This window comes from Megascapheus bottae, chromosome 22, assembly GCF_031878675.1.
Source record: "Megascapheus bottae isolate mThoBot1 chromosome 22, mThoBot2.hap1, whole genome shotgun sequence".
NCBI classification, from domain to species: domain Eukaryota; kingdom Metazoa; phylum Chordata; class Mammalia; order Rodentia; family Geomyidae; genus Megascapheus; species Megascapheus bottae.
Genome location: NC_143530.1, coordinates 5,753,603 through 5,774,115, shown reverse-complemented (window position 1 = coordinate 5,774,115; position 20,513 = coordinate 5,753,603). Strand labels below are relative to the sequence as shown.

Genomic DNA, 20,513 nt, shown 5'->3' with positions numbered 1-20,513 from the left:
CAGACCTGGCAGTGTGTGGTACTGACATGAGGAAGACTCAGGGAAGGTGAGGCTGGGCTAGGCATGGGGTCTCAGAGGAGTACCCACAGGAAACAAGAAAGATGCCAAGCAATGGGAGATGGGACACTTCTACAGCAACTCATAATACTTCTCTCACAACCAGCCAAGGGCTTTCCCCTCCCATCATTGACTTCGTGATATACACTTAACTCTTAACTTTTTAGTTTTTTTTTTAAAGCATTCAATGAAAATTGGTTTAGTCTGTATGTGAATGATGGAAGGAAATACATAGGAGAGTTTGTTTTCTTGGCTCACATCCCCATTTTCAGTGGCTCTTTGGCCAGGATTAGATTCCTGATACTTTCACAAGTCTTCTAGACAGTTTGTCAAGGTAGCTGCAGTGAGGCTTTCCTTTTGTGAAACACATACAATCATTTAAGGTTTCACTCATTGTTTCTCTTGGATCATAAAGGAATGCCATTGTTTGGGCTGTTCTCTCTCTTTTGGACACCCTTTCCTGGTTTTGTTTGTTCAAAGACATTTCTATCTTCCGTCAAAACTGAGATTAAATACTGCCTCTTTCAGTCTTCTCAAGCCAAGTGAGGCTCCCATATTGCTCAGTACAACTTTCTATTAATTACACCATGGCCCATGTGGCAATGGCAATGACTTCAAAATAGGTCTGTCTTTTTCATTGGACCTTGAACTCCTCAGAGTCCAGGATTTTCTTTTATGCATCTTTGTGTCTCCATTGCCCTAAGTAGTGACTGCTGCCTCAGTGACTCATGGTTTGGTGGTGAAAAGATAATTGTGTCGTTGACTGCCCTCAGGAAGTATGACCCACTATTCTGAGTTCAAATATTACTTTAAAGCTTATTTTATTAAATTAAATATTAGTTGTATATCAGGTATCAGGCATTGTTCCAATGGTTTTAACTCAACCCTCACAGCAGCTTAATGAGACAGATGGTATTATTGACACTGAGTTACCAACAAGGTAAAATAACTCACCCAAGGTCATACTCATTTGGGAATGAAAGACAGATTTTAGATAGTTTCAGGGCTCTGTGAACTACCATGCATCCATGGGAGAATCAAATATATTTTTTCACACTTCAGTCTGCCTCCATTTATGTAACTAAATGATGTTCATTTACACAGTTATTTACCACTTACAACCTAGTCTTAACGCACATTGGGATTAAGGCCTGGAAACAAATTGGAAAGTGACATATCTCATAGGCAGAAGGAATTGTTCATGGAAAAATGACTTGCTGAGGCCACTGCAGCTGTTATAGTTAACTGCGACCAGGGTCTGGAAGGGAGTCACCTGCATCCCTTCAAGTTCTCAGGAAATACTTCTTTTCCTTCTCTCTGTTGGAGATCAGGATCCTCAGGAGTACCTGAAATTGTGCCTTCACATGACTAAATCATAGTGATGTGGACATATATCCAAGTTCATATTTTTAGGCGTATCTGAAAAAATAATTTGCTCGAGGAATCCTAAGCATCAAAATGACATCATTTGCAGTCGAAGCAAAATCATCTCTACTTATTTCAGTCTGACTCTGCACTCTCTTGAAAAGTGTGCTTTTAAAAAGGAAAAGGACCTTGAGCCAGTTGGGCCAGAGTGATTAGCCTGTATGTTCTTCGCTGTCCTAGGCTCAGCTTACCCTGAAACCTTTACTAGTAAAATCCTCTTAGAAAGAGAAAAGCGCAGCTGAGATTGGTGTGTCTCCTCTTTTCTCCAGGCGTTGAGTGACCATCTTGTTCTGTAATATGAGAGAAGCTGGAAGATGTAATGGGTGTGGGGATGGGTGGCTCTCAGTGGGAGGCCAGGGACTGTTGAGCAGGCAGCATCCATGAGGATGGGAGGGTAAAGGGAAGCACCCAACCTTCACAGTCCTGGTGGTCCCATTAAGAGCTGAAGTTGGAAGCACTTTGATGGTGCTGTGTGGCTTTCTGGAGTTGATGGAAAGAAGTCTGTCTTCTCCTTTCCGAGATCCTTTTGTCAGCATAGCCAGGTCAGTTTTTCCTTGCCAGGCACATGTATTCATGAGAAGGAAATCTCCTTAGGTAAATTCTTCCCTGCCCTGGACATGTATTCATGAGCAGGAAATCTCTTTAGAGGAAGTTGCAGATCACAGCCTCGTTCCTCACTTTCTTTAAAGAGCACAAACCCTGAGTGTAAACAGGATTTCACAGCTGTCTAGCTGTGGTGTCCACCTTCCAAGGAAGAATAGAATTTTGGCATAGCCTGTGCTGTTTTTAGAGACTTAATCTCCTGTGGTGGGCTGGTGAGTAAGGGTCATGTTGCTTTGCCTGCTTATAGTATCCACAGATTAGATTCTCAAAAGTACTCTGTTTGGATTTCAGTCAGTTGGAAGTCCCTTATTAGCTGAAGATCCTCTGGTTTGATTATGCTTTAAGAGAAGTTTAAAGAGGGGGTGATTCTCTGAGAAAAAAAACTTGTTTCTGTTTTGAAAAGTGTTATTTTCTTCTATCTAGAATTGACATTTCAGAGTCAAGGTCTCCTTGTGACAGAAGAGACCACTTCCTGGAGAAGGGCCTCTGTTGATCCTCCTCTTCCCTAAAATGTTCCATTTGTCCTCTGTCTAGATTTATTCCCAGAGGAATTTTTGGTTTCACTCTCCCATTTTCAAAAGCACTGTCCTTGTCTGTATAGTTTTAGTTTTATGTGCATGTGTATCCATTTATATGGATGCATATATGAAGACACAACTGTGTGCATATCATTTCTATTTCCATGTTGTCTCAGGACCTTTCCCATCCCTTTTTATCTTTTGTGATCAAGGTTCAGGATACTACTTTCGAAGGAACTGTCCAACTCCAAGACTAGCTCGTGTACAGTGGGCTCTGAGGTTGTGATTTGATGTTTAATCGTGGATGGACACAAGAGGCATCACACAGGGTGTTGATGTACATTGAGGTTAATAGTAACTAACACTAATATAGTTAATAAAAACATTTGAGTTCATTTCCCCTTTAATATATGCAAAATTCTTCTGGGAATAAAATTATGTGGCACTATTCCCAGTTATGGCCATCAGATTATTTTTAGGGCTTTGCTTATTGTGATAAAGATTTGCTTTTGTATGTTTTCAAAACAATTTGTTCTTGACAGTATTTAAAACACAGATTTAATGGAAGAGTCAGGATGATAAACTCTCTTTAGTGAGTTAAATAAGTGAAAGGTCTGCCTGCACTAAGAAGGGACGTCTGACAAGATATTTTTAGGCAGCTAGGGAGTGGAGGTGTGGGTAGAGGAGGATGAAGAAGAATGTTGCGTGTTGGGAGCTGTTATAGCAGCAGCACAATGGGAAGGGATGGTGATTGAACAGGAGCCTGTCGTGGGGTATGGCTCACTGACATCAAAGACAGCCCCTCCCAGGGAACTTAGGGAGACCATGTTCATCTGGGCCCCAGTGTGGAGGAATGGCCTACAGAGCACAGCAAAGAAGGAGCGACTTCTAAAGTTGACCCATGGTGTGTAGTTGAAGTAGAACCGTAGTCAAATGGGCAGATCCATGTCTTGGTTCTAATGAGAAGCAGGAATGTTGTTTGGGAAGGCTGAGGGATGGGAGTGGGGGTAGTTTCTTTACCCTCTTCATCTCTTCACCTGAATAGGGAGCCCCCGCCATTTGCCTTCTTCCCATTCATCAGTTTGATGCTATCTCCCAGGACCATGGTCCTTGGGTTGTATTTCGCTACAGACTTTCTGCCAGTGTCCCCAGGGTTGTTTCAATGTGTGATCCTATTACACTGTGATTTAGAGTTCACAAACAGTTGTGTTTTTCTGGAGGAGGACAGACTTCCTCTGTCCTATCTTACAGTTGACCGAATGAAGCTCTGTATGTTTGTGTCTGTTTGGCTTCCTCTATCTGTGTGATAGGATTATTTCCTCATGCAGATTCTCCATCTAATATATTAGATATTCCCCCAACTTTTCTTTTGCCAGTCCTGGGGCTTGAATTCAGGGCCTGGCACTGTTCTTGGACACTTTTTGCTCAAGGCTAGAGCTCTGCCACTTGAGCCATAGCACCACTTCTGGCTTTTTCTGTGTATGTGGTACCAAGGAATCAAACCCAGGGCTTTATGCATGTTAGGTGAGCATTCTACCACTAGGTTATGCTCCTGGCCCCTCCTCCCGACTTCTAAAGAAGTCAAGAGGGGTAATTCTCTGAGAGAAATCTCACTTTGGCGGAGGGAAAGATTGTTTCTCATCCTTGGAGATTTGGGTGAAGATAACTGGACAGATATAGGACTTTTTTATTTTTTATTTTTTATTGTAATTAGTAAAAGGGTTACATGATATTTGCCAGATAGAAGGTGCATTAATTCACATACATTGATACCCTTTCACATGTCTTGGTACCCATTACCCTCCCCCCCCACACCCCCCACCCGTCTTGGTTTTCCCCCCTTCCCTATCAAATTTCAAATAACCAAATACAAATAAATTCAATATATCAGATAACAAAGTGAGATACTATAACAATATGAGATAACCAAGGGACAGCAAAGGAGATGAGAGACAACATAGTACATTAGGGACAACAATCATTCATTATATGGCTTTTGTTTCAATGTCCTGGAGGTCCTTTCAATTAGCTTCATACTATATGGCCTTATGTATCAAGATTTTGCTCTATTGCAGATCTCTGCTAGTAGAGCCCAAGGTTTCTACTGATTATGACGAATGAGGGAAACCATTGAGCCTAAGTTCCTTTGAGTCTGGCTTACTTCACTTAATATGATTTTTTCTAAGTCTTTCCATTTCCTAACAAATGGGGCGATGTCATTCTTTCTGACAGCAGCATAGAATTCCATTGTGTACAAATACCACAACTTGTTGATCCACTCATCAACTGAGGGACATCTAGGTTGGTTCCATATCTTTGCTATGGTGAATAGTGCTGCAATGAACATTGTTGTGCTAGTGAATTTAGTATGCCCTTGTTTCTGGATGGTTGGGTAAATGCCAAGTAGTGGAACTGCTGGGTCATAGGGGAGTTCTATGTTTAGTCTTTTGAGGAACTGCCACACTGCTTTCCATAGTGGTTGAACGAGTTTGCACTCCCACCAACAGTGCAGTAGTGATCCCTCCTGGCCACATCCCCTCCAGCATCTGTTATTATTCGTTTTCCTGATCCTGGCCATTCTAACTGGAGTGAGGTGGAATCTTAGAGTTGTTTTGATTTGCATTTCTTTTATGACCAGAGATGTTGAGCATTTCTTCATGTGTCTATAGGCCATTTTTTTTCTTCTTCAAAGAAGACTCTCTTTAAGTCTTTGGCCCATTTTTTAATGGGATGGTTGTTCCTTTGGAGATTAGTTTTGGAGTGATTCAATTTTTTGAGCTGTTGATATATTTTAGATATGAGGCCTTTGTCCGTTGTTTGGTTGGTGAAGATCTTCTCCCACTCTGTAGGCTTCCTAATTAATTTACTAGCTATGTCCTTTGCCATACAAAAGCTCCGCAGTTTAATGCAGTCCCACTTATCCAGCCTTTCTCTGATTTGTTGTGATTCTTGGTCCTTACTAAGAAAGTTTCGACCTGTGCCAAGGAGGCCTAGTGTATCTCCTATTCCTTCCTGTAAAGTTTTCAGTGCAGACATAGGACTTTTATAATACCATAATATACTTCTCTCTAAGCTTACCATGATCTATATTAATGACCACTTCCTGGTAGGCCTATTAGCTATCTCTAAATTGCACTGGCCATAAGACAAATGTCTTGCCAGGGTTCAGGTCCACAATAGACAGTTGAGCTTTCTTCTAATCCATTGATCTAATAAGCCTAGGAATCAGACTTTTAGTGAACTCTTTCTGCTTTCTGAGTCACTGAGGGGATTAAGTATGAAAAATTCTTTGCAAAAAGTTCTTTGAAAATGACTTAAGTGTTTTTTGTGAATTATAGGCAAGTTGACACAAACAGTGACTCAAACAAACCTCGCTAAAGCTTAGATGTTACTGGAAGCAAAAACTTTTCCAGAATAAAGTATTTGGAATAAGGGAACATAATACCTATTGTATTTTGTATCATAAAGGCATTATTGTCAAATCATTTAACAAGGTTCATGTGGAATAATTATCTGGAGAGGAAATTGAGATTGATGGCAAATGGAGTTGTAGGGAGACATATTTTACTTCTGTGAGAAGCAGTTTTTGAACCCTGCCCTGTGTATTAGAAACCCCTTGACTACCAGTGGCCATAAATTGTTGTAATATTGTGGGACATAATTCACTCCTGAGACTTGACTTCATCTAAAGCAGTAAGCTTTCCTTCCTTATCTCTTCACCTCTGTTTTGGGGCTTTAATTTCATCCTGAGCATGTTTGTCCTGCTCTTACTATTTGAAGATCATTCTTCTTGATAGGGAAGATTAAATCAAAATGAAGTTGGGAAATGTTCCTGTCATGAATAAAAATTACGTTTATTGTTCTCAAACTTTGGCATATATTGGCAGCACCTTGGAAGAGTGTTAAAAGTATGCTCATTCTTTTCCCTTGACTCAGAATGTATAAGGCAGAGCCAACCAAAATGCCCAAGGCCCATTGCCCCCAGACTTACCTTGTCCCTCCCAAAGCAACCCTGACCAGCCTGGAAGCATCTCAGAGGCCTCATCTCCACAGTCAGATGATGTGTCCAAGAATGCTTCTTGGTTTCCTGAGTAAAGCTCAGAGACTCCATCCACCCTGTGTCCTTATAGTTCTATTTCTGGAGCACACCCCTCCCTGCTCATCTGGTCCTATATTAAACTTTTGCCCTTTGGCGATTAGGATGTGGGTAGATGCAGATTTAAAATGCATAACTGATTATGTCACCGAGAGTAAGTTTCAGAAAACTAAAGGTGATCTTCCTTTGCTTTTAGGATAAATACTAAAACTTCTAGCACAGCCCAGCAGATTCTGCCTCACCTGCCTATTCTGTTCTGCCTTCTCCCTGTGGATTTTGGTGGTGCTCTGGCATCAGCAGAAATCTTGAGAGCATCGGAAGCTTTTGTTGGTCCTCTGTCAGGTCCCCAGAGGAGTTACACTGTCTCTCTCACAGGACTTAGATCCTTGCTGTTTTCTTTGCCTAGTACTTCTTTCATCTATATAGTTATCTTCTGGACTCTGCCTGCTGTTGGCTTGGATTTATGCTCATCCCTTCTACCTGGCTGTAGACCCTAGGGTTCAGGCATTAGGTCCATATTTATTTATCACTAATATTCATTATATCTAATACAATACCAGAGTGGATTCACAATAGAAAATGACTGTGGGATAATTTCTAGAGTCCTGGATACCATTATTTATGCACCAATAGATATCGTCAGTGCCCGAAGACCTTCTGTAATGCCTGAGTTCCTGTATTTGACTCTTTGGTTATTGAATGCTAACTTCATTTAAACATTAATTAACTAAAGTGATTTTGATACTGTAATTTGAACTATCATGCCCTTTGTTTGGCTATCCTAGTTATAGTTTAAGTTCTGGTCCAACCCACTGGTATCTTGTCCCCTTCCTTTGACTGATTTTACCAGTGTAAATGAGAATATGCCAAGGCGGAGGCCAACTTGACTATAACAACAGTGGAGTACCTTGCTTGTCTTCTTACGTTTTCCTTCTACACAAGAATGTCCATTCCTTTTCTGTAGGACAGCGGCGAGTCTCATGAAGCTCAAAGTTAGTGATATTTCAAAGGTGCTTCTTGTCTTTCTGGTCCCTACAACATGATTTCCTTCTGATTTTTTTCTTCACATTTGTTAGAGGATGTAATAGTCTATACTTGCCATTTCTCAGTCTCTTCCTTGCTAGTACCTCCTGAGATTCGCTGCACTCCTCTTCTGGCATGTATTCCTGTATTCCTCTATGTACCTGTGCATGCCTGTAGTCAGGCCTCATCTCCACACAGAGGACTCAGTTTTACCCAAAGAGCTTGCTGGTCTTTGGCCATATTTCAGTTAAAAACTCTGTGAGTCAGTTGGGTTTGTCTCCTGCTAAGCAATTCTGGAAGGCACCTTGGTGTCTTTGGGAAAGCCCTGGTGGGGATAGGTAGAAGAGTCAGAATCTTACTTTTGGATCTTCTCTGGCTGCAATGAGCCAGTATTCTATGAGGAAAGGAGCCAAGCAGGCTTAGCTCTCACCAACTCCTGTCATGGCCACCCTGGCTGAGCAGGGCATGTCTCCAATGACTTACCTCCTCCCTTACCTCTGACTCACCTCCTGCTTTCAAAAAGGACTAGGCATAGGAGGCTCACTTTTCTGCATGGGTATCATTACTGCATTTCCTAACTGGAAGATAGCTTAGCCAATGATACTCAGAGGTCGATTACTGATACTCAGCTATACAGTTAGCACCTCAGTCTTCTGTCAAGCTCTTGCAGTGCTTTGAGGAAGCTATTCAGGTTAGGGCCATGTTAAGTATTAGGAAAAGATCCACAAGAAAGTAGGGCAAGCTCATTCTTAAATCCAGTCTAGCCAAAAGGGATCTTAGAGAGGACAAAGAATGTAACCTTGAATGTTTGGTGTAAATTATTTTTGAAATTAGAATTGGTGTACATATCTATGATGATGGTATGATTGAAATAGGACAATTTCTGCCCTTTTGTCTTTATGATTATTGGCTGTATTTGGCTCTGGTATAGTCAAGAGGCACAGTTCTAAAGTAGTCACCTCTTTATATATTTCATCTTGAATACTTCAGTGTTTTGAAGAAATGGTCAAGGTTTTCCCAGCCTGATGTGCGTGCTAATTAGAGAAGATAGGTGGAGAATGAGGGGTGGCACTGTAGGACCTGTCAGTACTCTACATCTTCCAGATCTTCGCAGGGAGTCTCGGTAGATGCACCAAGCTCTGAGGTTACCTAGCTTTTCACAGAACGCCGCTTCTCTGCTCCCTGGAATGCTCTGTATTCTGAATGAACTGGTTCATTCAGAAAAGAACGCTATCATTTTTCCTGTAGCTAGTTCATTCTGCTGCTAGGCCCCTTTCTCTTAGCCATCTTCCCTCCTCTTTCATCTTTTATTGTGACCCCAAGTGTTTGCAGTTCAGGCTTGCAGATGTGAAATTGGTCTTTGCAGTCATTGAAAGTAGGGAGACTTTTTTTTTTTGGCTGGGGAAGGCCAGTACTGGGATTTGAACCTATGGCCAGGGCACCATCCCTTAGCTTTTTCACTCTACCACTGGAAGTACCACTCTACTTCCTGCTTTTTGTTGATTGGGTGGAGAGTGGCTCAGTCTTTGGCTAACTTCAAACCAGGGTCCTCAGCTCTCAATCTCCTGAGTGCCTAGGATTATAAATGTGAGCCCCCAGCCTGGAGACTCTTCACATGTCATTTTAGGAAGTGTGTGGCTGCCCTCACTCCCCTATATGGATGACTGAACCTTGGAAGCTATAGTCCAGCTCAGTAGAGACAATCGGCTTTCCTTGTGTCCCCAGATTGACATGAATGGCTGCCACCTTGTTGCTACATAAATGAGATAGTATTTCTGAGCACTCCCAAACAAGGCTGCCTTCTTCTCCACTGCTCTGGTTTGAGATTTAGGGTTGAAAGCAGAGACAGGTACTCTCCAGGAACTCTGAGCTGAGGGACCACTACCCTGGAAAGACAGCTTACATTAAAAAAAAAAAAAGCACCATGACGTTGGTGCTCTGTGATTTATTTCTCACTTTGGAGCTTTTTCAAAGATACAAATACAGGCTGGGAATTGGGCCTAGTGGTAGAGTACTTGCCTTGCATGCATGAAGACCCAGGTTTGATTTCTCAGTACCACATATATAGAAAAACAAGCCAAAAGTGGTGCTGGGGCTCAAGTGGTTGAGCTCTCTAGCTTTAAGATAAAAAAACCCAAAAAACAAAAAAGCAAGGACAGTGGTCAGGCCCTGAGTCTTAGCCCAGGACTGGCAAAAAAATTACAAATACAAATACATGCTGGTGCTCAGCTTTGTCTTGGTGGACATGTGTGCTGAAAGTATTGATCATGTCGGATATCTGGTTCCTTTTTCTGCCTTTCAGTGGTTTCCACCTTGGGCAAAGCACATGCACAGAAGCCAAGACTTTAGCAGTGAGGTCTGGCCTGTTCTCACACAGGAAACTAGAGTCCCGTCTGAAGTGTGCAATGGCCCAGCTCAGGGGCCTGTGATAAGCAGCTTGACCATGAGTGCCTGGTAGCAGTCTGTAGTTGGCTTTCATGGCACACACTGGGGACTGCTTTCTCCTGTTTCATCCTTAGGGTTTCTAGGAGCAGCTGAGGCCCTTGGCTGTGCTCTCTTCTCCTTCGTAGTCATTTTGATTAATCACATCCTGCCTGTAAGTGCAGCACACCCATTATATAGGAAAGACCTGATTTCTCTCTCTCAAGTTTATGTTACAGGTCAAAATCGATTTCCTTTTTCCTCTTAAGTAAAAAAACAAAAAACCACACACAACAATTTTAGGTGGCAGGAGAAAAGTTGGTGGAGAAGCAGAGGGGTAGTCGTATTTAAAGAATCTTAGGATATTTAGTATTCCAGATTCTCCAAGCAGTCAAGACTATATACAAACAAACACAGCAACACTAAAGGATTTATTTTTAAGCTGTCATATCCAAGCCATATACATAAAATGTTCATAATGTAGGCAAAGAAATAGCTACTCTTCCTGATGGTTCCTGTGTTAAAAAAAGAATGACAATTTTTGACTCTTTGATACCATGAAAAATTTAAAAGTTCAATGACAGATATGTTTATTTTGACCTTCTCTGTAAAATAATGTTACCTTCTAAACCCTTGTAAGTGGTTTTAGGTTTTGGGTCATGCAAGATAACCTCAAGGCCATGTTCAATGTTGCTGTCCTATGAGGCTGTTCTTATTGGTGTTGAAGTGGTACCATGTTCTATTTTTCATGTTTCTGCACACCCAGACACAGCACAATTGTCCCTCCTGATGGGGCCAAGAGAAGGGAGGGATTTTACCTGTTCTGTGAGACCTGAAGTTGAGAGAACAGTTTCCTGTGGGTTCATGGCTTAATTGGTAGTTTTGTTTCAGAGAGAGGCTTTGTATTTTTTTTCGAGTAGTGACTTTCCAACTGATTGGAGACAGCTAGAATCATCTGTCACCTGCTCTGACTCACTCAAGTTCAGAGTGAATCTCAGAGGTTTCAGGTTTCTTCAGGAAGCAAGAGTTCAGAAATGGTTCAGGCGATCAGGTTAAGGTGACTTTCCTCCACCTTACGCATTAATAGTTGTCCACAAAAAAGCAAATATGACATAATCATATATTTATGATAGGATTACATTTTCTTCAGGACAGGAAGTTGAGCTGATTTGTGCCCTTTTTTACCTACTAAAAGATTTAAAATTATTTGAAAATACACGAAAGAAGAGGAGGATTTCTTCTTCTAGGAAGAAATCAAAATTAAGAGGAAACAGTATCAAGGTTAAAAGATAATACAGGGTAATAACTCCATGACTAACAGATTTAATCACTAAACTGCAAACCTACAAACTATAGGATGCTTTCTGAAACTTGTTTTCTGCTGGAAGACAAGATTGAGGACTGGCTCCAGGAAGTCTGAGAACAGAATGAAAGAAAATACAAAGTGGAAGGTTCAGTGTAGACAGAGGTTCTAGTCATGGTGACTGTGAATGAGTCTTTCCATGTGTTAAAGTCTTTCGTCTCATCATCTTGATCTTTAAGGAATCGTGTGCAGTTAGGTTTTCTTATTTCTCCCCATTTTGCAGATGAGGAAATTTGATGCTTAGGCAGGCTGCTGTAATTGTTTCTGTCACATAGTCCAGAAATGGTGGAGGTTGGATTATGACTCATTCCCAGAGGATTAAAGAAGGCCTGGGGTATTGGGGGTGATTGCAGAACATTACTTTAAAAAGTACTGATTTTCTTCTCTTTAAAATTACTTATTCCAAATCTAGTGAATTCCATTCTAGTGAATTCTTGTATTGGTTTTCCTTTAGTGACTTTCTCTCTCAGGATGTTATTATCATAGACTCTTAGATTAGTGGCCTTGAAAGAGATTGGTTGGAGTATGGTATGTCTTCTGAGAGGGAAAAAAAAAAGAACTTTTCGCTTGTTAGGAAAAGTGAGAAGTTGTTTTTTCTATCTTGGCTCTCTTTAAGGGAAGGCCTCCACTGAAAGCAAAACCATCTTTTAATAGACTGCTCTAGTATATACCCTGGTAGTAAGGAAGTATATATAAAACCTAAAACTTTACTGGTAGAATTATTTTATAGCCTAAGAGGAAATTGAAGAATAACCAACTGTAACTTCATTTTATTATTCTATGATGTGCTCAATAATGGTTGATTGAGTACCTACTATGCTGAAGGCTGTATTCTGAGTAATGCCAAATCTGATCATTGGTATCTTTAGAAGTAACTCTAAGTGAATCCAGCACCCAAATAATAAAGAGTCAGAGTTTGACTTTCCTGAATAATGATGCTGAATTTCCATTCACTCGACATTTGATTTTTCATTTTCAACTACATTGAGAAAGACATCCAACGTCATATGGCAGAGCTTTTGGCCACATGAGATCCTAACAAACACAGTAATAGTTTTAACATAAAACTTTACACGTCTCAAAATGCTTTTACATGCATTCCCTCATCTACTTTTTCCAAAGGAATGTTACAGTAGTTCTTATGGTACTCATTTTCCAGAGAGCCTTGTACTTAAGTACTTTATAGATGTTGAGAGTGCCAGATACTTTATCAGGTATGGCCTTGTCCAGGTAATAATAATAAAAAATTCAATAAATAAGATTACTGTCATTTTATTGATGAGCCACTGGGTGCCCATAAGTTTCAATGAGTTGCTCAGTACAGCAACATAGGGGTCTAGTTAAGATGTCTTCCCAGTCAATATGCATGGCAACATTCAGTTTACCGTGTACCACTACTGTCTTCTTTCCGGATGGGGAAACAAGAGATTTAGAAAGTTAGCTAACCTAGCTTAGCTAACAGCTTGCAGATTTCACAGCTGAGTCTCCTGCTCAGACCCTCACATGAGGAGGCTCATTTGTTTCTCATGTGTATTTGGTGGCCTCTCAGCTGTTTCATTACCCAAGTTCTGGACTCTCAAGCCTTTGAAATAGTGTAAGGTAATTCTGATTATTTCAGTCATTCTTTACATTCCTTTGCACTCTTTCCCTCCTCTCCCCTCCTAGAGTTAGGAAGAAGGCCCTATCCTACTAACAACATATGGACAAATAGACATACAGCTTCAACTAATTGCCCAAGATGTTGGATAGGGATAATTAAGGGAGAACTCCAGAGTTTGGTGTTCTGTACCCATCTTCTTTAGCTATGTGATTCTTTTATATCTTCTGGAAATGCTGCTTGACAGGAGTCATTCCCGTTAGGCGATTGTTTTCCTGTGCTGTAAGGAATAAATATTTTCCGTTTGAAGACAATTTGCCATTTTTTTCCAAGTAGGGAATTACATTCATAAGTAAGGCAGGAAGAGCATCCACAACAAAGTATCACAAGCAGCGATCACGCAGATTTCCAATGTCTCCGGTCTACATAGTGTCTGCCATGGGAGTTGTAAAATACAGACATTTGTTACCTTTTTAGAAGAACATATATTTTGATTAGCATGCATTAATAGTACAAGGGAGAGATTCACTGTGGTAATTCCACAGCTCTGTACAGTGGGCTAAAGGAATGTAGTAGAATTTGCTACTTGTAATGATCAAGTGTCCTTTAGGTTTCTGGAGGAAAAGCTTATGTGAATCATTTGCACTAATGTACTTTCATTCAGACTGCAACCCCAGATGAATTTTCCTTCTTTTCCCTCTCTGTCTCTGTTGGTGTTAGTGAATCTCAGAGCAATATCCACATTCATTTCATTATTCCCACCCAAGGAAACTTGAACACGATTCAGACAGTCTTCAAATAAAAATCCTTTCCAAACTGAACAAGTAAGCACAAAGTCATTGAAACACAACTATTTGGACTGTATAGGAAAGCCAAAGTCATAAAAGAGGAATCATCACAGGAAAAAAAATCCATGTCTTATTTAACATATTCATTCTTATTTTTTAAACATAAATTATTCAATACATCTAGTGGTTTTAATTTCCCAGTGTTGATGATTTAAACCTGGGCTTTGTGCATAATGGGCAAGTTCTCTTGCATTTCAGCTGTGCCTGCAGCTCTTTGGTTTTTATTTTGTTTTAGGGGTCTTACCACTACCATTACTCTCAAACCTGAGTTCCTCATGCCTCTACCTCCTTCATAGCTGGAGATTAAAAGCATGTAGCACCACACCCAGCACAAAAATAATATTTGAAAAATAAGTTTTCTGTTTTCAAAAGTGATAGGTACAGTAATTTTAAGCCTATTCCTAAAGTATTCATTCCAGATCTGCTTTAAATATTCAAATATCTGTGTTACCAAGAGGTTTGTTGTTGTTGTTTAAGGATCATCAGTACTTGCTGAACGTCTTGTGTGCTGTCGTTGCGTAATCTCATATTCCTGTTATTCAGACATTTCAGTCCTCCTTTTTAAAGATGAGGAAATGGAGGCTCTGTCTGGCTGAGTAATGAAACCAAGGTCACACTGAAAGTAGAACTAACTCTTAGAGCTAACTCAGACCCTGCTTCTGAACCTTCCAATTTCACGCATATTCAAATATGCCAAGCTCTCTTGGAAACAGTCTGGTCTATTAGAAGTTTAAAAATAAACATAAAATTTTAAAGTTAGTGTAAAATACATGTGTTAGGAGAAATTTGTTTATAATTTGTTTTGGTTGGCCTTCAAGTGAGAACAAAATGGTTTTAAATAGTACATACTTTTCTGTGTTGGAAACATATAGCAAATCTGTAATTTGTTTTTCTTATGTGGATTGAAGGTCTTTTAAGTCAACTTAGCCTTGTGTTTCAATCACTAAGAAACTCCTTAGAGATGCATCAAAAGGCATCCAGAGCTGGGTGTCAGCAGCTCATGCCTGCAATGCTAGCTACTCAGGAGGCTGAGACCTGAAGGATTGGAGGATTGTGGTTTGAAGTTAGCCTGGATAGAAAAAACTGCAAAACTCCATCTCCAATTCACTAGCAAAGAAAAAGCTATACTAGAGGCATGGGTCAAGTGGTAGAATAATAGCTCTGAGTAAGAAAGAAAGCCAAGTAAGACCTGAGATCACACACACACAGACGCACACACATGCACACACTCACATTGTTGATACTCAGTGATTACCCCTAACCACTTTTCTGATCATTATTTTTTTAAATTATTATAGGGATGTGGTAACAGCAGGACACATTCCAAGCATGTGATATTTTAAAAACATTTCAACAGTTTAAAAAATGTCTCCCTGTTCTCTTATTTTGTGTGATTTTTCTTACTGGTAGAAATTCATCTGTGCTTCATATTGGAACAAGATGGCTATTAGACTTTTTTTTAAAGATGATAGTTAATTTTGTTCTTTTTCTTAAAGATCATTTTCTATTTTGCCTTTAAATTTCTAATGATTGTATAAGAGGATTCCAATTTAACATGTCCATTTATGTACACCACACATTTTGATCAGAGCCATGCTTCCAACATTCCCCAACGTTCCTGCCCTCTCTTCATCAGTTATCTCCAGTCATAACACTGGATGAGAAGAATGGAGCTCTTCCCCTCCTTTCCCTTCACCTTACATGCTCACCCTCCTCTGTTCATTAACGTTGCCCCCTCCCCCATGCTAGGAAGTCTCATTCCATTAAGCAGCTGGAGCTGAGACCCATGCTCACTCATGTCATAGAATCATGCAATGGAAACCAAAAAGTGCATCGGAAAGATGGCTTCTGGACATGCGACAGTCAAAGGCACAGACTATGTGTTTTTGAAGTTCTACAAGTTAAATTTTCCAAACAACTTTTAAATGAATAAAAGAAGTAAAAGCGCAGTTAGTTCAACAGTTTTAGAGAATACTGAAAATAAAACTAATTTCCCCTTGTGAAAAGTCAAGCAGAGTGTTTTCTATGACTCTTAAACTTGCCAAATAGAAATCTTTACATGACAAGATGCATTGCATTCATAAACTACATTGCTCACTGGCAAAAAAAATGATTTCAGTACATATCCTACAAAGTTAAGAAAAGTGAAGGAAGGGGGGTTGGGAGGAGTAAGTGAGAATGTTGAGAGGGGTGACACTGTTCAAGATGCACTGAATTTATAAACTGCTTTGTTGAATGACAACGCACTTGTACATCCATTTAAAGGTAATAAAAATTGTTTTTAAAAAAGAAGTAGTTGAGTATAAGGAGAGACACAAATCGTCTTTAGGCACAATGATCCATTTTTATTACCTCCATTGTGACTTGAAATCTTCGGGAGCTCTTTGCATCAAGACACGAAAGAGTAAGGTGATAAGAAATAGTTCCTTTGGTGATATTTTTATTCATTTTCTTGCTTTAGATGTTATGTTTCAAAGGCTGCAGGGGCAAGTAAAGACTTTACAAAAAATCCTTTATTTATTTTTTTTTTCTTCAGACCCCAGACAGGCCCAGTCTTCTCCACCGTGGTCCTATGACCAGACTTACCCCTCTTACCTGAGCCAGATGACGTCTCCATCCATCCACTCCACCACCCCGCTCTCCTCCACTCGGGGCACTGGGCTTCCCGCCATCACCGAGGTGCCCAGGCGTATTTCAGGTAAAGATCAAGCTTTAACCAAAGCCCACCTCTATGCTGGATCGGGGCAGGGGCTGGGGGAGAGAGGGATGGGGCAAGCCTGCCTTATTTCCGCTCACAGTAACTAGGGGAAGCATGTGGATGAGGGTAGGCAATGGGCACCTAGGACCTAGGTCTTTTCAGAAAGGGGTTTATCAAACATGCAAATGTTTGTAGATCTGGCACACTTTACTTAAGATCATACTTAGTGTCACTCATTCAGTGGCCTACTGAATTGAGTCCCATTTGTGGGGGGGGGGCGTGAGAGGAGACCGTTTCATATTTGGGGCCTTCTCCTGGGGGTCTTATGCTAGGCCTTCCTCTGCATGTGTCCCTTTCTTTTCCTAATGTCTACCTCTAAGTCAAATTATAGGTTGATTGTACCACTATTCCTAAAGGGTTTTAAATCCCAGGAGTCCGTACTAGCCAGTTCAGGGGGAGGGGAGGAGAAGGGGGAAGAGGAGCTAGAAAGAGGACAGAAAGACAGAGAGAGGGGGAAAAAGAGACAGAGAGAGAAAGAAAGAGTGCCTGTAGACTTGGAATTTTAGACATTGTGGGTCTTGAGCAGCCACCTCCAGATGGTCACTGCAGCGTGGCCACTCAGCAGTCCCAAATTCACTACTTGAAAGACACTCGTGAATTTATGGCTCAGAGCTGAAGTGTGTGTGCTACATGCGTGCCCCCTGTTATCCTGGAAAACTCATCATAGAGACCAGGATAATGTCCAGGATCTCACACGGGCCAGCCAAGAGAGGTGTTTAAAGGCCCTCAGCCTCATGTATGAGCCCTGGGGATAAGCCAGCACTCGGATTCTCCTAACATGTGAACTATAGGTTGGTCCCTATGGAACAAAGAGGTGATCCCCAGAGGCACACAGCCTTGGCACCTCCTGTTGTCCAGACTTCTCAATGATTGGGCCCCAGGAACCTGTTTGACTCCTGACCAGGTTAATGCCTTTCTTTGTTTCTGTCTTTCTCTTTTGTGTTTCTGTCTGTCTGTCTCCCTCTCATTTTCTGCCAAGCTGGAAGCTGCTATTCTCCTCACTGAGTTTCCTCACTGATGAGCTGCCACCAGCAGGCTTTGCTTAGTTCAGACTCTTGTCTCTTTCACCTTGGGAGGAGGGAAGGAAGGCTTTGCTTCTCAAGCAAGTAAGCAGGAAAGGGCTCTCTGATCCTAGTGCCTCCACCTTTTCTGCAGCAGATGGACTGCCCTGGGGGTGAGTAGGGAGAGGAGAGGACTGGGGGTGGGGGTGGGGTAGGGGTGGTTGGAGTAGAGAATGGCAAGGCTCTGTTGGAAAACCTTGTTACCACTTCCCATTTATGACTGCCATTGTTATGCTTGTGAACCACATGGTATTTATTGGGGGAGCTGTGGGGAAGATGGAGTTTGTAGTTTTTCATCTTCTTTGACTGGACTCAGCATTTGCTTTAGACAAGCATCCATCAGAGACCCGGGAGAGGAAAAGGCCTGAACAGGGTTTGTGTGGGGTCGAAGGTTCCAGGTCGGTGGTTTTAAAGTAGTTGGTATTCCATACCAACAGTCTGTTTTACTTTAGAGAGGGCCAAAAGTGATACTTGGACAGGACAAAGCTGTGCACACTTGCTGGTGATTAGAGTCTCCTTGGGGCTTCTATCTACACAATCCTCTGTGGCTGAAGCAGATTTTGCTTTTTATTCTCTGTCACACTTTAGGTCATAGAAGGAGAAAGCTCAGGGAGCAGTTGTGGCTTCAGGGAAACCACTAAAAATAACCATGAGAAGATGCTAGGTGAATAGTCATTACTGTTTGCCATGTACACGTGTAACACACAGCAGCCAGGTTGTGTGGAGGCTATTGCAGATTGTATTAAGAATTCCTTAAAACGGTTCCACCAAACATCCTCATACCTCCTCTTCCGTAGAGAAGGAGGTGCCGGCAGAAACTGTGTAAGTTTCCAGCCCTGTATTGGTTTTTGGCCAAAGGTAGGAATGAACTCTGCTTTAAACTGGTTTAACACTTAGTTCAGTCCAGTTTCTTCCTCCTCGCCAGGCATTGCTCGGAGTTGTTGCTGGTAAAGAAAAATGTGGGGCCAAGGTGGGAGGTGCTGGATAAACACTGAAGAGAACAGAAAATCCCTCTTGTCAGCCCATAGGGGAACAGGAAGGAGTGTCGTAGACGGGCTGTCAGGGAACCAGAGGAACCCTGCTTTACCCGGCCTTGCTCTTGACTGTGAAGGTGGGCCGCTCACTGGAGTACAAGCCTTTGTCTCCTCGCTGCCCATGGTGAACACTGTTTGTGCTGCGTAGGGCCCGTCCTGACAACCGCCTTGGAGAGGAGCCAGTCGCAGGCTCTTTTTGGTCCAGGAGTCTGGTTGCACAGTAGTGTTGTCCTGATTAGCTAAAGCTACCCATGATATGGAAACTTCTACAAATGACACAGTCACAGAATTTTTTTTAAAAAAACATCTTTTTGGATACTTCTGTGACTAGATCCTTTAGGTTAAACCCATTGCTGTACCTCTAGTCTTCATCACTCTGTGTGTCATATAATGCTGTTAGCCTGAACCAGCAAAAATAATAAGCTCCATCCCCATCTCCACCTTCAAGCCATTCCCGTGTCACTTTTCAAGATCCTTTCTAGAACAGTTTATGTTTTGTGAACAAAAGCCAATTTTAATCTCCCTGTCTAAAGAAATTCAAAAAATAGTCTGATGATTTCAGCTAAGAGAGGACCAGGTTTTCCATGTACCTGGTAGGACCAGAGCTTCAGCCCCAAGTTTGAATTTCAGTTTGTACAAATAATCAGGCAAGCTTTAATTGTCTAAAATTAGCTTTTAAATATATGAATGAGGAGAGATGTATTCTTTAGGGTGGTTAGGAGGACAGAAGGTGTTCAGCTTTGCGAGTGATGTGAGACAGGGATGGAAGTGGTGTCATTGGTCAAGATGCATTGTACTTAGAAACTGTCATGTTAAATTGAAGCCCCTTTGTATACAGCCTCTGAAAGAAAAAGAGAAAAATAGATTGCTAAATGAAGAAAGAGGTATTCAGCATAGACCTGATACACAATAGGTGCCAAATAAATCTTAGCTGATACTGAAATGCCAAATTTTTTTTTTTTTTTAGAAATATAAACCTATGCTGGGTGCGGTGGCTCACGCCTGTAATCCTAGCTACTCAGGAGGCTGAGATCTGAGGGTCAAGGTTCAAAGCCAGCCCAGGCATAAAAGGACCTGAGACTCTTATCTCCAATTAACCACTAGAAAACGGGAAGTGGGACTTGGCTTGAGGGTAAGGTGGTAGCCTTGAGCTGAAGAGCTCTGGGACACTGCCCAGGCCCAGGGTATAGACAATGCCTTGAGCTGAAGAGCTTAGGGAAGGTGCCTAGGCCTAGTTCAAGCTCCATGACCCACAGAAAAAAAAGAAAGAAAGAAAGAAATACAAACCTGTATATTTGTGGGCAAGCTGTAGCTCAATTGAGAATATAAATAGATTACAATAAATACAGATTTAAACTTTAAAGGGGGATTATTATTTGCTTTTCAAAATTGACCATCACGGAACATATTTAAAATAGAAATCACTTGGAATAGTTAAATATTTAAATGTGTTAGTACGCTTATGGAATTCACAAAGCACTTAACACAGTGGACAGAATTTGTCATTATAATTTAGATATAAAAATGAACATTTATAGGACTAAAAGGACTGATATTTACAGTTACATTTCTAAAACTAATGGTTACTAAAATTAAAACCATTTGCAAAAAAACACTAAAAGACTAAGGGAAAAAACAGCTACAGTTATGTCATGAGTTCAAAAAACCTTACTTTAACCTGGTACGATAATGTCCTACTGCAAAAGGGT

At 41.1% G+C, this 20,513-nt stretch overlaps 1 protein-coding gene across 3 annotated transcripts in view; it reads left to right on the top strand.

Moving 5' to 3' along the window:
- Runx2 (RUNX family transcription factor 2) overlaps positions 1-20,513 on the top strand; it is a 177,498-nt gene that overhangs the window by 130,751 nt on the left and 26,234 nt on the right. For all 3 annotated transcript variants that reach the window (XM_090355549.1, XM_090355550.1, XM_090355551.1), the window contains one exon: positions 16,488-16,649. In XM_090355549.1, coding sequence (XP_090211675.1) covers positions 16,488-16,649 — 162 coding nt within the window. The remainder of the gene's footprint in view (positions 1-16,487; positions 16,650-20,513) is intronic.